Source organism: Strigops habroptila, chromosome 4 (genome assembly GCF_004027225.2).
Source record: "Strigops habroptila isolate Jane chromosome 4, bStrHab1.2.pri, whole genome shotgun sequence".
NCBI classification, from domain to species: domain Eukaryota; kingdom Metazoa; phylum Chordata; class Aves; order Psittaciformes; family Psittacidae; genus Strigops; species Strigops habroptila.
The window spans coordinates 42,689,829-42,703,415 of NC_046358.1; the positions used below are offsets into that span (position 1 = coordinate 42,689,829).

General features: G+C 37.2%; 1 protein-coding gene across 3 annotated transcripts in view; it reads left to right on the top strand.

Moving 5' to 3' along the window:
- The window catches only part of STXBP6 (syntaxin binding protein 6), a 114,728-nt gene extending 107,073 nt beyond the window's left edge, over positions 1–7,655 (top strand). For all 3 annotated transcript variants that reach the window (XM_030484075.1, XM_030484072.1, XM_030484073.1), the window contains 2 exons: positions 839–996; positions 4,484–7,655. In XM_030484075.1, the coding sequence (XP_030339935.1) occupies positions 839–996; positions 4,484–4,507 (182 nt within the window). In that variant the 3' untranslated portion in view covers positions 4,508–7,655. The remainder of the gene's footprint in view (positions 1–838; positions 997–4,483) is intronic.
- Positions 7,656–13,587: the final 5,932 nt, after the last annotated feature.

Below are 13,587 nucleotides of genomic sequence, written 5' to 3' on the forward strand. Positions count from 1 at the left end.
ATTACAGAAAGAGGATAATCTCTTCTGTTGAGAAGCAGTATAGAAAGGAGTACTTACAAGAGTGAGCATTTAAAAGGGATAAATGTAGAGTAGAAGTACATTCTGTTGAAAATTTGAAGAAACTTCTACATTGTGTGCCTGAGAAGAAACTCAGAAACTGTTAAGTTGATTTGGATGGTAAAGCTAAAGGCTTAGAAGATATTGAGCCTTGGTGGAACTTTATATACTAAAGTTTAAATAAATTATGTTGTTGCATGAAACATGGCTGGTGCCCCACATGGAGAAGGGTCAAAAGTAGATGTAGATCAGAGCAGCATAAAATAACTGTAGTAATAGTGTTTGGGGTACACTTGTAAATGAAATATTATTGTAATAATTGTGATAGGGATAAATGATGTTTTCATACAGGTGTGTCCAGTGGTGTCAATCATTTATTCCCTAGGGAAATAATGGAACTTCCAAAGAAAGTTAATCTATATTAACGTGAGAGTCTTGTGAAGAAGCTGTGTGCACTTGTGAACAGTTTAATTGACATAATAGAACAGCTTCCTGAAATGATGTTTGAGCATAAGGCTTAAAAAATAATACATAGCTAAGTTATGTCTACTCCCAAGTATTATGTTTCCATATGGTATTTATTTATAATTTGCTAATAGTACTGATTGAGTAAGAAAATAATAACTTACCCCATTTTCCAAAATGCAACTTAATGGTAAACTAGCAAGTAACACATCAGCTCTGCAACATTATAAATGAAAATAATTGTATTGAATACAAATCATATATATATATGTATGTATGTATTTGGGTGTTCTAATAGTTTCTTTTGGTATTGCAGGAAACAGCATACTCCATTCAGCAGCAGACAGCGTGACAAGTGCTGTACAGAAGGCAAGTCAGGCTTTGAATGAACGTGGTGAAAGGCTAGGTCGAGCAGAAGAAAAGACAGAGGAGCTGAAAAACAGTGCTCAGCAGTTTGCAGAAACTGCACACAAAGTAAGATTTTGGCGGGATAAGGCTCTTAGTAGCTTAAAGTCACACATTCCTTTATTTTGAGAGGAGGAAGCTCTAGAAAGAATTGCAGTCCATTACTGTTTACTAACAGCTTGTTGTTTTCCTTGATACATTTCCTCACTTGGCAGATTTCTGGTTTGTAACTTGTGTGCATAGATCTGAGGTTTGCTGCATTTCTGCTTGAATTGAAACTACCTGTTTTCAGTTTCCTGAAGGCTATTTCAGATCCATCTGCTCACTACTGTTTGGCACTATTAATCATACTTTGTGCAGCAGTATAGTGAAATTGTTGTTAATCCCCTTTGATAAGCAGTCATAGGTCTGTGACTGTCTATTTCTGAAGATGTATCTTTTTATGTCTGGAAATGTGATTTAGGAGGATTTTGAGGAATTATTCTGTCTCAGGAATCTATGGACGTTTTCTATGCTTGGTGGAAGTTATTATAGTACTATGTCTGATGCTTCTGCATCTGGATAATTGTACTGAACTTCCATCTCTGTGATGGAAATTTGACATCCAGAGCATTTGATTTGATGGCTGTGTAATTCATCTGCAACAGACAAAATGTTTTTCAAAAAAAAGGTAAAAGTTTTCTGAATGTGTTTAACTATTTTAGCATGCAGGTTTGATAGTTTTGCTACTTAGCACATGCATTAGGCTTTATCATGCTTATGCCAAAAAAATGCCTGACTACTGCATTAACACTAGGAAATCCTGGATTGGTATCTTACAGTTCTATGCAAACCTGTCTTATGTTGTCTTTAACATGTCACAAAACAACTTATTTTAATATTTACTGGGATAATCCTATACTTCATGGTCCATTTAGATTAGCATGGTTCAGCTTGGTGGCCTGAGTATGGTACGAGCCTGTTCTTGGACTGTTCCATCTAACGCTACCACCTTCTCCCCCACACAGTGATGATAACTATGCCAACTTAGAAAACCAACCTTAAACAGCAGCAACTGCTGCTTCTAGGATAGGGGGCAGAAAGTTTGCTGATTTAGCATAAAGCATAGCGTGCTGCTTGGTAAGGAGTTCTAAAGTGAAAAATGCCTCTGATATATGAGCCACTATGAATCTTGAGTAAGATTTGAATAGTGTGTGTTGCCCTTTTATCTTCACATGTGCAGAACAGCAGTTCCACAGATGAAGACATGCTGTGAGCAGAAACAAAGCTTTTTATCAGGTTCACTTAGGAAAACCTTACCTTAAAAATCTTAGGATTAAAGCATACAGTATTATAATAAAAATACCACCTTTGATACCCTGTGCTGTACCATATTTAGAAACAAAAGCTTAAAAAAATCCTGATTTAATAATTCAGAACAAAAGTTGAAGGGAAATGTAGCAGAAATGGTGGAGAAGCTAAAAACATCCACAATACAAGGGTTTTGTTGTTTTGTTGGGGTTTTTTAATCTAATAAAAACTTCTCAATCAGGATTTTGTTCATAGTCATTTGAGTTTACATGTCTCTGTGGCAGTAAGTGAGAATATTTTATGCAGGAAATGTCTAAATGATGCAGAACAGAAAAGGATAATCTCCATTTGGGCTGGGCTGGGCTGAGTTTTATGAAACCTTTCTGCCAGTCCAGTTCTACAGGTTACCAGTGTTCTTCAGATGAGCGTGAGATCATGTCCTGATGAAGTTATCCCAGTTACCAGCTGCCTGAAACAGGAGTGTGGCAGTCTTTCACTGGATTGTAGTTAAGGATCTGTAATAAATGCTTGGGTTTCATCTTTTTAAAAAGAAAATAACATCTTTGCGTTTCAGGAGAACAAATACTTGTCATTTAATGATCATAAGGATAACATGGTAAAATGGGGTTTACAACGTGGTTTTCTTTTTCCTTGAAAAATTTTCTGTATTGATGCCCCAAGTATTGAATTGTATCTTAGAAGTGCAGTAGTCCTGCAATTCCTTTTCTGTTACCTGACAAAAATGTATAGGGCAGCCACCCAGGAATGTATTTGGTTGGAGAAGACTGTTGGTTTACGGTGGTGTGCTTTGGTTTGCAAGAGTGTTGTTTGGGTTTTAGTGGAGCATTTAGGAATAAGTACAGTATTGTTTATTGTTAATGTTCTTCTGGTTAAGTCTTTGAGGGACAGCTACTACTGAGACCTTAGATGTTGTTTGTACAGAAGTGAAAACTTACTTCAGTGAAACCAGGAAAGTGAGGTCCAGCTGAGTGTTGCATAAATGGCAAAATTAGAACTTTCTGACAAAATAGTGACAGTGAGAAAAGCACCAATTTTAACTTAATAGTATTTGTGTGAACACTTTGTTCAGCAGAGTTCTGATTTTGGTTGCTTTATACTTACATTCAATAAACGGTAAACGTACTTTCAGTTGTTGTCAGCCTGTAATTAATTTCACCACTGTAGTATCATGACTGGATACAGATTTCTCTTACAGCTTAATTTCTGTATCTGAACATTACTCAGACAGGAGGAGTTGGAAGCCATTATGCAGCTGGAAAGCTATGAGGCAGTTGCAATCACAGAAGCATGGTGGGATGACTTGCACAACTGTGCAGTGTTAAAGTGCTCTAATGTATGGCTATAAACTCTTCAGGAGGAATAGGCAAGAAAGGAGAGGCAGTGGGTTAGCCCTGTATGTTAGGGAGTGGTTTGACTCTCTGCAGCTTGATGATGGTGACAATAAGGTTGGGTGTTGATGGATAAGAGTCGGGGGGCAGGCCAAATGAGGCAGATACCTTGGTGAGTGTGTTATAGAAGTCCTTGAGCATCAAAGGCTTATGCGAATTAAATTTGAATCATTTAGTGGTCACCTTTTCGCTGGTAGTAAATGAGGAAATTTTAACTGCCCCTTGCTAGTTCTGGTTTCTAGGTGAATTTCTCATCTCAGCTTTGTTAGCATGCTGTTATCTACAGATATTAAACATGGCCTAAAACTTGTTTGCTTGGTTTGCAGTTAATCTACACTATTTGTACAGGATTTAAGTCACTTTAGCTCTTTCTCCTCCCTCTCATGCACAGTTTTGGATTATTTGAAATAGAAATAATGAGTAATTACAGAGGTAGAAAGGCAATCAGTCCTTAATTTTTCATCATTATGTAGTGGCAGAGCTGCTGAACAGGTCTAGAATTTCTGATTGTATTTAACAATCCAAATCGTTAAGTTGAAATGACCGTTCTTTTAGGCGCGTCTTTTTTTCTAGTGTCTTGCTGTAGCTCTCCTCACAGATAGCAAAATAATGGAACATTGAGAAATATGGCTGTGAAAGCAAATAAATCCTGCTGCCTCAGCGTGGCAAAGGGAGACTTTGCCCATCTATCACAGTAAAGGGAATGACTGCATATCTGTGTACAAAGGAGTTACAGATTTCAGGCATCTTTTGGAGAAGTTGGTTTACAGACTCCTCTGATCCAAACTAGCTACATTAGCTTGATATAGGTATTGTTATGTGAGCTCTCTTTAATTAATTTTTTCTTTCTTTTTCAGCTTGCCATGAAGCACAAATGCTGAGATACTGCCCAAACTTGAAACCTTCCCAAGAGAAACTGAAAAGGCTACGTTCAGCATCTTTTACAGGAGATCCAGACTTCTGTGTGCTTTTTTCTTCCAGTTCAGTGGAGATGCATTCTTTCAGTTTCCGTGCAGGAAAAAGTGTTGCATTTCTACGTTTTTGACTTTTGTTCCTCTTTTGTAATATTGCTACACAGTCCTGCAGTATTTTCTACCTGTATTTCAGTTGTTACAGGGGTGAAAGCAAACAGGGGAACTGGACCAAATGACAAGCTGATCAGGATTAAAATAGTAATATTCTTCCCCACTTGTACAGAAAATTATTTAACTGGTTGTGGACATGTGTGTGGAAATAAAATCCAAAGAAGGGGTATACTTTTCATTTTATGTAGCATCAGCAGAATGAGAATGTTGGAATTATGCACCTGGGGTTGTAACTAGTGGAGAATAGACTGCTTTGTCCTGAGAAACAGAAAAGCTTGTTTTTTCTACCCGATGTAGGAAGTTTTGCATGTGCCATCACCAGCATTCGGAAGTGCATATCTGAATTTCATATCTGCATACTGCATACTCCTGTTTTCACTTCTGGATTGATTATTTGAATAGTATAATGAAACCTACAGAATGTATGCTTGAGGTTTCAAAATTGAAGAGACAAGATTTACATCTATGCGAACATAGCTGTGCCTCAAACACAATCTAGAATTCCACAATCTGATAATAACATTTCATCATCTTTTTTACCTGTGATTCTGTGGGTAAAGGCCTACATAAATGAGAATGCAAAGGCCTGGGAAAATGAGAATGCACTATTTTCCAACACTTCAGAAACTTGTGTGATTAGAATGACCTTTGTGTTAGCTAGTGATCTGATTTCTAATATAGAGGCTTTCAAAAAGCATGTCTTGGTACAGTAGTATCATAACGTCTGGTTTGGGTCTCAGTTTTTAATATATATATTATCACTGGAAGGGTGACTCCTTCATTCTGTATTCACTATATGCAATATATGCACTGTATTCTCTTACAAAAAAATAAGTAGGTTACTCTTTTCCTTCACCACTGTTTTCTTAACATTTTTGAAGATCATCTAAGACACTTCTAGAGTGAAAAAGGGGGGAGGGGAAGGATGCTGCACCTTTTTTTTTTTCCTTAAAAAAAAACCAAAAACAAAAACAAAAAACAAAAACAAAAACCCACATAAACCCCCCCCCAAAAAAAAAAAAATCCAAAAAACCACAGCAATCTGGAAACAGAAATCCTAGCAGAGATTTCAGCCTTCATCTTCTGAAGATTCCTGCTCTTTATTTTTGTCCTCATTTTACCAGAGAGCCAGAAAGCTGGCATTACATGAATGTACTGTAGTTTTCATTTTCAATGTAGAATAAGATTTTTGCATTATTAATGACACTTTGAAAAGTCCTCAGAGCAGTGCTTGTAAGGGAGATAAAAGCTTCTGTTAGTAGTTGAGAGTATTTTAGTTACTGCAAGCTAAAGTAACTGAAAATCTCTTGGAAATACCCATTTTGTAAAAAGATGCTTGGCTGTACAAAAACATTCTCATTTGAATTAAAGACACTATCTAGTTAACTGATTGCATTCAAACTTTACATCTGGTTTGTTTGGGGTTTTTTCCCTGTAATTTGAACTGTTCTGTATGAAGCTCTTTATTGAATTTCACACTGGGAATTGAGGGAAGGAGTAAATTTGTCATCCCTCTAGCACCATAGGATCATGTAGATCTGTTTAGCATCAGCTTTAATGGTTACTACACCCACCACTGTCAACTGAAAAGGAATTTGGCCACATCTGTTATAAATCAGAACTGGCTCATTAACAATATGAGTTCTGAACACTCCACTGAGCTACATACAATTAATGTTTGCCCTGGAAAAGTCAGTAGCTTTCTGAGCACTATTGTAATGACTATGGGTATTTCCGCAAATTAACCAGGAAAACAGTCCCTCATTAGATATTAAACTTCTCCTAGAGACAAAATTTTAGGCTGTTTTTTTAAAACTAGCTGCATTAGAAATGAGTCAGGGAGTCCTTTTTGACCACATAGCTATCTTCTGTCATCCTTTCCACTCTTAGTTTTTGTAACTGTATTCTGCTGCTAACCTCACAAGTCTTTCTTTTGAGAGAAAGAAGGAATAGGTTTTGAACTGCTGCCATCTAGCTGGTCTTTTAAGCTTGTCAGTAATTTAGAAGAAATGTCTAAAACCCAGATCAGATAAACCTGAAAAGAATTAATTGTCTAAATTCAGATAAAAAAGCATAGGTTTTCAGGTGTTTACATGAATATCAGCTGGACAGGCCAAGGTCACAGTTGCACTGTCAAGTTCTAGACCTTGTGTGAGCTGAACTATTCTAAAACCTTACTTTAGTCCCACTGACAGTTTTTCAGCATTTTTTTTTTTTTTTTTTTTATATTCTCCACATGTGTTTTGTTATGTATCATAACTCAGGACTTTTATCCAACCATCAAAAGCCATTTTCTATGGGAATTTTGAGTAACCTAGTGTTATTACATGAAGGAAAAGTGGTTTGTCTGTGTGTTTACTTTGTTCTTGCTGTTCATTAAATGACAAGATATGGTAGTTTATAGAAAAAAAATTGGAGGTGTATAAATGTCTATCCAAAATCTTATAGCATTGCAGTTTCCTTCTGGAACTGAGCTTGTAGTGTATACAACCTAGTGTTATTAGATAGTCATGTATATAACATATACTATAATTCAGGTTAATGTTTCATATGAAAGAATGTATTTGTAAATTGTAACTACATCAATAGTTTATCTTTTTAAAGTTCTGCAAAGAATAAAAATATTGTTGGGTTTCACTACTGTACTGCAAACTCTGTCTTAAAAGGCTACTTTTGTGTTTAGCAAAAGTTGTGCATTATGTGAAATATTAACAAAAATGTGCTCTCTAAAAAGTGATCTTAAAGGTAGGTAGGTTTTGTTATAATATGCCAGAATCGTAATACTTGCTGGTATCTATTGTAACCAATTCCTTGAAAGTTCTCAAAGATGTAGAAATTATTTTGTGCCGTTCTGGGGAAGAAAAAAAGCGGGACCGGCTCTCTTGAGTCATTTCTGGAAATCCTGATTTTGTCATTAAATACTTTAACTGTGATGAAAAGAAAACTGTCCTTGGATTATTTGAGTTGTCTATGCAAGATACAAATTATTTGTAAATGACACATATTTCGCTCAGCAGAATTATATTTCACTGTAGCAAAACTGAGTATATTAGGTTCCACTCTCATGTGAACATTTTCTCTAGAAAGAATACTGTAATGAAAAAAGAAGTAATGGGAACTAGTTTGAAGGATTTCATGTCCAAGGAGATTCCAGACAAGAAGTAACTCAGGTTTAAGTTAGCATCCTACCTAAAGGCTGTATAGGTTAAAAAGAACTTTTCTTCATTTTCTTTCAATTTGCTATTAAATGTTTATTTGCAAATTATTGCTACTTTCTTTTGGCCATCTAATTTTATTGATAATTTTTTATCAAAGCAAAAGCAATTTTAATTGCTATATGGGAATAAAATTAAAGGTGGAATTCTTCAGAAAAGAGGCACAGAGAAACAATCCCATATATTTGACTGAGGGCTACTTGCAGAAAAATCGTATTGAATATGAAGTAACTGCTGCCATCTCTTTTTTTTTTTTTTTCAGGCTTAAGTGGGCTCCTAATCCTAATTCCAAGTTGCTAATCTCAAAAATGTCCTGTTGAAAAATATTGTCACCTTGCTAAATTACTTTGCTTACTAGGTAAATCGTGCTAGAATGCATGTTATCCATCTGATGTTGAATGCCATATATGACCAATGCCCAAACTGCATGAAACTTTCTGTAAAAGAAATAGATCTCTGGTGGATCAGAAGCAAAATCAAAGCAGGATTTTATTGTAGTTCACACATAACAATTTGACAGTTCTTTTCCATTTTTCTTGTACATTTATCTTGTAAGACACAAAAAGAAAATGTTTGCTTCATTTTCTGAGCATTTTCACAGATCAGTTTTACCGTGTTGGCGTTTTTTTTCTTGATTATCAGCCTAATCTGCTGCTGTGTATCATTTCTGGTAAAGATGGGGGGGGTTTGTTTGTTATCTTTGAATCATGGAAGAGGCTCGAGCATGAGTATTTACTGATTCAATATATTAGGATTTCTAAGTAAAAGCTATGCTAGTATGTTGTGCATTGGAGAATATTGTTGCTGCCATACTCCTGAAGGCCTGATATTTGACTGAGAAAATCAAACTAAGATGCCCATCAACTTCAGCTACAAATCGCAATATCAATGATCATATATGCACCACTCAAAGAAGTGAGCAGATCAGTAGACCCATCCAGTACTCACTAAGGATTGCGATGTCTCAGGTGAAAAAGTGCTTTGATTTTCTTCTAAATCAGTCCCTCACAGAAGTGGTGAGCTACCAGTGGGTTAACGACCAGAAATTATATAGACGCTAATTTTTCCAATGGTTCTGAAGCCTCAACTTCATAGCACATTATTTCAACTTGTTTTGCACATTGTCTGGAAGCACCATGTGCTATTATGTGCATGTTTCAATTACACTTTTTTTTCTGAGTCATTTCACTATCTGTTTCTCTGCCATCACCTCATGCAATCCAAATCGTTGTTTTTAATAGATAATTCATGTGATGATGGGTAGCTTTGGCAGGGGTTGACTGGGGGTTACAGGCACAGAAAGTACTTTACTGTTTGTATTCATAATGACTGAGCAACCCTAAACTGAGTGTAAAGATGCTGTTACGTGGAGGCATGGTAGTGTCGCAGATCTTCAGTGTTAAGGCTAAGTAGTCAAGCTATAAAAGTAAGCTTGTTAGCTAGGGAAGCAGGGTGGCTTTGGGAGTGTAGAGAATAGGTATCTAACAAAATTCTAATTGATATTTTAAACAATCTCCCAGGTCTCTGGTAGCTAACATGATAACTTTTGCAGAAGAACTAAGTTCAAGCCTATATTGTGTTGAAATTCTGTTGCTGCTAAAGATGGGAGGACAGAGAGTTTTCTGCCGTCTTAAGTGTTCTTGATAGAACAGAAAGGAAATGCGGTAAAAATAAACCGAATAATGTTCACAGTGTTTCATACTATAGCAAAAATGAAATCTTCCACATATGCAACTAACATTAGTCAGCATGCTGGTTTGCAGCCAAACCAGTGAGTTGGGATTTTTTCCTGTTTCAGAAAGAAAAGATACAGTAAAGCTTTCTTAAGATTGACATGATGAGAAAATTCTTTTTCTACGAAAACTTCATTTACTTGTGGGAACTATCAAGATTTTAGTGAGACTCCTTCTTTCCAAAACCTTTACCAGTTTTATTAAATACAGCATCTGGAAACATATGGCAGCTGTGAGATCCTTGGTGGTGTAGCTATGATTTGCACTCTGATAAAAAGCATTTAGCTTTACTAGTAGATTGCTACACTCATTTTGTTTGAGGCGTGTAAAAGAGTTTATCTCAGAAGCATCCCAGTATTGCTCTTTAGGGATAAGGAAGTGTGAGCACTGTTTGTGCTGCAAATCAACAGTGGCTAAATTCTGACATGAAGGTAGACAAGATGAGGGAAGGGTTGGAGACTTCTGGGTCACCATGTGAGCAAGTCAGAAGTGGTGGTGAAGTAACTGCCAATAGAGCCACATGATGATGCAGCTCTGAGGGAAGAGGACAGCAGGGGTGGAGGGCTTGCCACTTGTGGTTTAACCCCAGCTTGCAACTGAGCCACTCACTCACCTCTCCTTGATGGGATGGGGGAGAGAATCGGAAAAGTAAAAATGAGAGAACTTGTGGGTTGAGATAAAGACAGTTTAATGGGTAAAGCAAAAGCTGTGCACGCATGCAAGCAAATCGAAACAAGGAATTCATTCACCAATTCCCATCGTCACGCAGGTGTTCAGACATCTCCAGGAAAGTAGGGCTCCATCACACGTAATGGGCCAGTTAGTTAGGAAGACAAAAGCTGTAACTCTGAATGTCACCCCCTTCCTCCTACCCCCAGATTTATATGCTAATCATGACACCGTATCATATGGAATATCCCTTTGGTCATTTGGGGTCAGCTGTCCCAGCTGTGTCCCCTCCCAACCTCTTGTGCACCCCCAGCCTACTGCTGGTGGGGTGGTGTGAGAGGCAGAAAAGGCGTTGACCCTGCGTCAGCACTGCTCAGCTGTTGTGGTTTGAGCCCAGCCGGTATACTTACCTGGCTGGGGCACAGCAGGTTGACTAAGAAGGAGAAAAATGACTGCTATAGCTGAACCCAGGACATCAGCAGTAATGAAAACATCCCTGTATTATCAACACTGTTTCCAGCACAAATCCAAACCACAGCTCCATAGAAGCTACTGTGAAGAAAACTCTATCCCAGCCAAAACCAGCGCACCATTGGTGTTTTCTCACAAGTGGTTAGAGAACTGTCTGCAATTCTAGCAGGAAGTACTAGCAAAATTTCAGGCCAGTCCTAAGGGGTTTCAAACCTACATATGAAGAAATGTAAGTACCCTTGTTTTTTATCTTACCTGTTCTCTGTTGCTTCCCCATGTGCAGTTGTTCAGCATTTCAGACAAGCTGAAAACAGGTCTGTTAAAAGTTGGAGCACTGAAACTCCATGGCAGGTACTATTCTTCACTGAGACCATGAACAGTTGCAGAGCCGCCAGTGTCTAACTGAAATAATAGCTGTACACATGAGATCATTTGTAAGACAGATGGCTGAGAAAGGTCTCATTTATCTGCCAGGCAAGGTTTCGTAACTCTTAGCATCCCTTCGTGAGGAAAGCATCATTAACTGTTAGCTATTGCTAATTTTATCAACTTAGTAGGTATTAAAATCCTTTTTTTTTCCCTGAAGTTTCTATTCTATATGGCAATCTCTGCAATGGCAATGAAAGAGGGAAAGTAGGGTTATGTGTTCATGTTCATAGACTGGGTGTGCTTCATGGAATCTGTTCCTCTGTCTCTGTCTGGCACAGTAAATATGCAAGGTTATTTATGACTTCTCTTACCACTCCGACTGTCTTTCCTAGTTCCCACTTTTGTACAGTCTTTCTATACTGAGTATTATTTTCCTCCTATTACTCATAACTCCCTCATCCGAAAAGGTGGCTCCACAGCTAAATTCCTGGGATTTTTAACATGAAGTATGATCTTTAGCCTTTCGGGTTTGAACAGATCCTGTTGCATTATTTATAGACTTCAGTTTGTTGCTCTTTGTAGATGAAGATGTAGACGTGCACTGCACATAAAATGAAGATACTTCACATAACAAGGGAAAAGTTGTAGAGAAGGTGTTTCAGGATGTCTGAAAGGATTTAGGACAAGATTTCATAGTGCTAGATCACTAATATAGGTGCTTCTTCCTTAATCTTACTAAAGGTTAGAAAAACCTTTAGAGAAACCAAAGTCTGTTCTGAAGCTGTAGTAATAAAAGGTATTTATCTTGAGTGTAGTATTTTTTCATCCTTCTGTAACAAGAATTCAAAGAGAAATAGCAAATTTCTTTCATATAGGTATAAACCAAGGCACAGACTTAAGTAATTTACAGTAAATTAATGGGCAGGAATAGAATGGAGATCTGAGAGCATAAACCTGATTCTTTATTCCTAGTAGAATATGTCAGGAATATAATGGAAACATTTTTAATTTCTTGTTTTATTAAAAGCATCAGAAAAAAAAGTAGGCTTCTGACAAAAATTGGTTTTTTTTTTTTCCCTTCCTGCTCTAGCAATGTGTCTTTCACGGTGTGCCTGCAAATCGCAATCTTATTGCAAAATGTTTATAGAGAAAGAAAGACACAAGAGAAAAGCTGGGCAAAAGCAGCAATAATATCTCATTGCTTCTCTGCTTGGATTTTTACAAGCACTGCAAGAAGCTGTCAGCTTTCAGGCTGACTGCATGCATATCAATGCAATGAAAGAACCCAGTTTAAGGTGTATGAGGGAATGCTGTGTACATATGCCTTCTGTCACAGGCTTCAGCAACTGTGAGAAAAAAATGTCTGTTGCCTTATGCTCAAACAGTTCTCTGACATTCTCTGGTTTAGTGTAAGGAACAAAAGCATCTCTGTGTCAGAGCCACACAGAGAGCCTTGTCAGTGTCAGATTTCATTAAATTGCCCTTTATGAAACACTCAAACCCTCTCTCCTAAAAGCATGGGAGAAGTAAGTCCAGGAAAAGATGATAAATCTTTTTAAAGCATCGGAAATATTCATATTCTGAAATGGTATTTGCTTTAAGAGTCCATACTGCAAACAGTATTTCAGGCAGCCTAACTTGAGCTGTTTTCTTAACTCAGCTGAACAAAATTAAAAAGTTCTTCAAAGTCTTTCCTGTCCTTGCTTTTGGAATTTGAAATGCAGCATTGGGATGCCCAGTTGAGGTGAAAGAGACTGTATTACAAGAGAACAACATGGAATAGGATGAGACATACTTTTAGAAAGAAGACTTACCACTTCCCATGGATGACACCTGGTAGAGGAGACATGCAGTGAACATGGGAGGCACAGAAAGACCAATAAGTCACAGTAAAGAAATGAGGATACACTGGACCACCTTAACCTTCCAAGCGCAACAGGACTTGGAATTTCACCGGAGAAGTGATTGTCTGTGATAATGATGTGATTCATGGTTGTCATGCAAGAAAAGAGTAAGGTATCCATGTAGAGTTAAATTTTGTAAGATCATGCAGAGAATTTACAAATAGAAAAGTAGGCAGACTTTGTTTTTTAACATCAGATATTTTAGCTGTCTCTAATGAACAGCATAGGGTTTAATTTTAATGTATGGTCATAATGACTTAAAGTCAATCATTTTCATGTTTCATGCCCTAAGCTGTAAAGCAATTTTTCCATGCCTAGTCAAATGCTAATGTAATGTTAAAGGACTTAAAGGTAAACAGATGTCCTAATTTTCATTCTAATTGGTCAAAAACTACAAGGAACTGTTATTTGGCCATCCCTCCTATACAAAATAATCACCTTTGAAGTGTTGGTAGTTTGATATTTCACCAGCTCAGCTAAGATTCCTTGTTCTGTAGTGGGGTTAAGTGAAAACT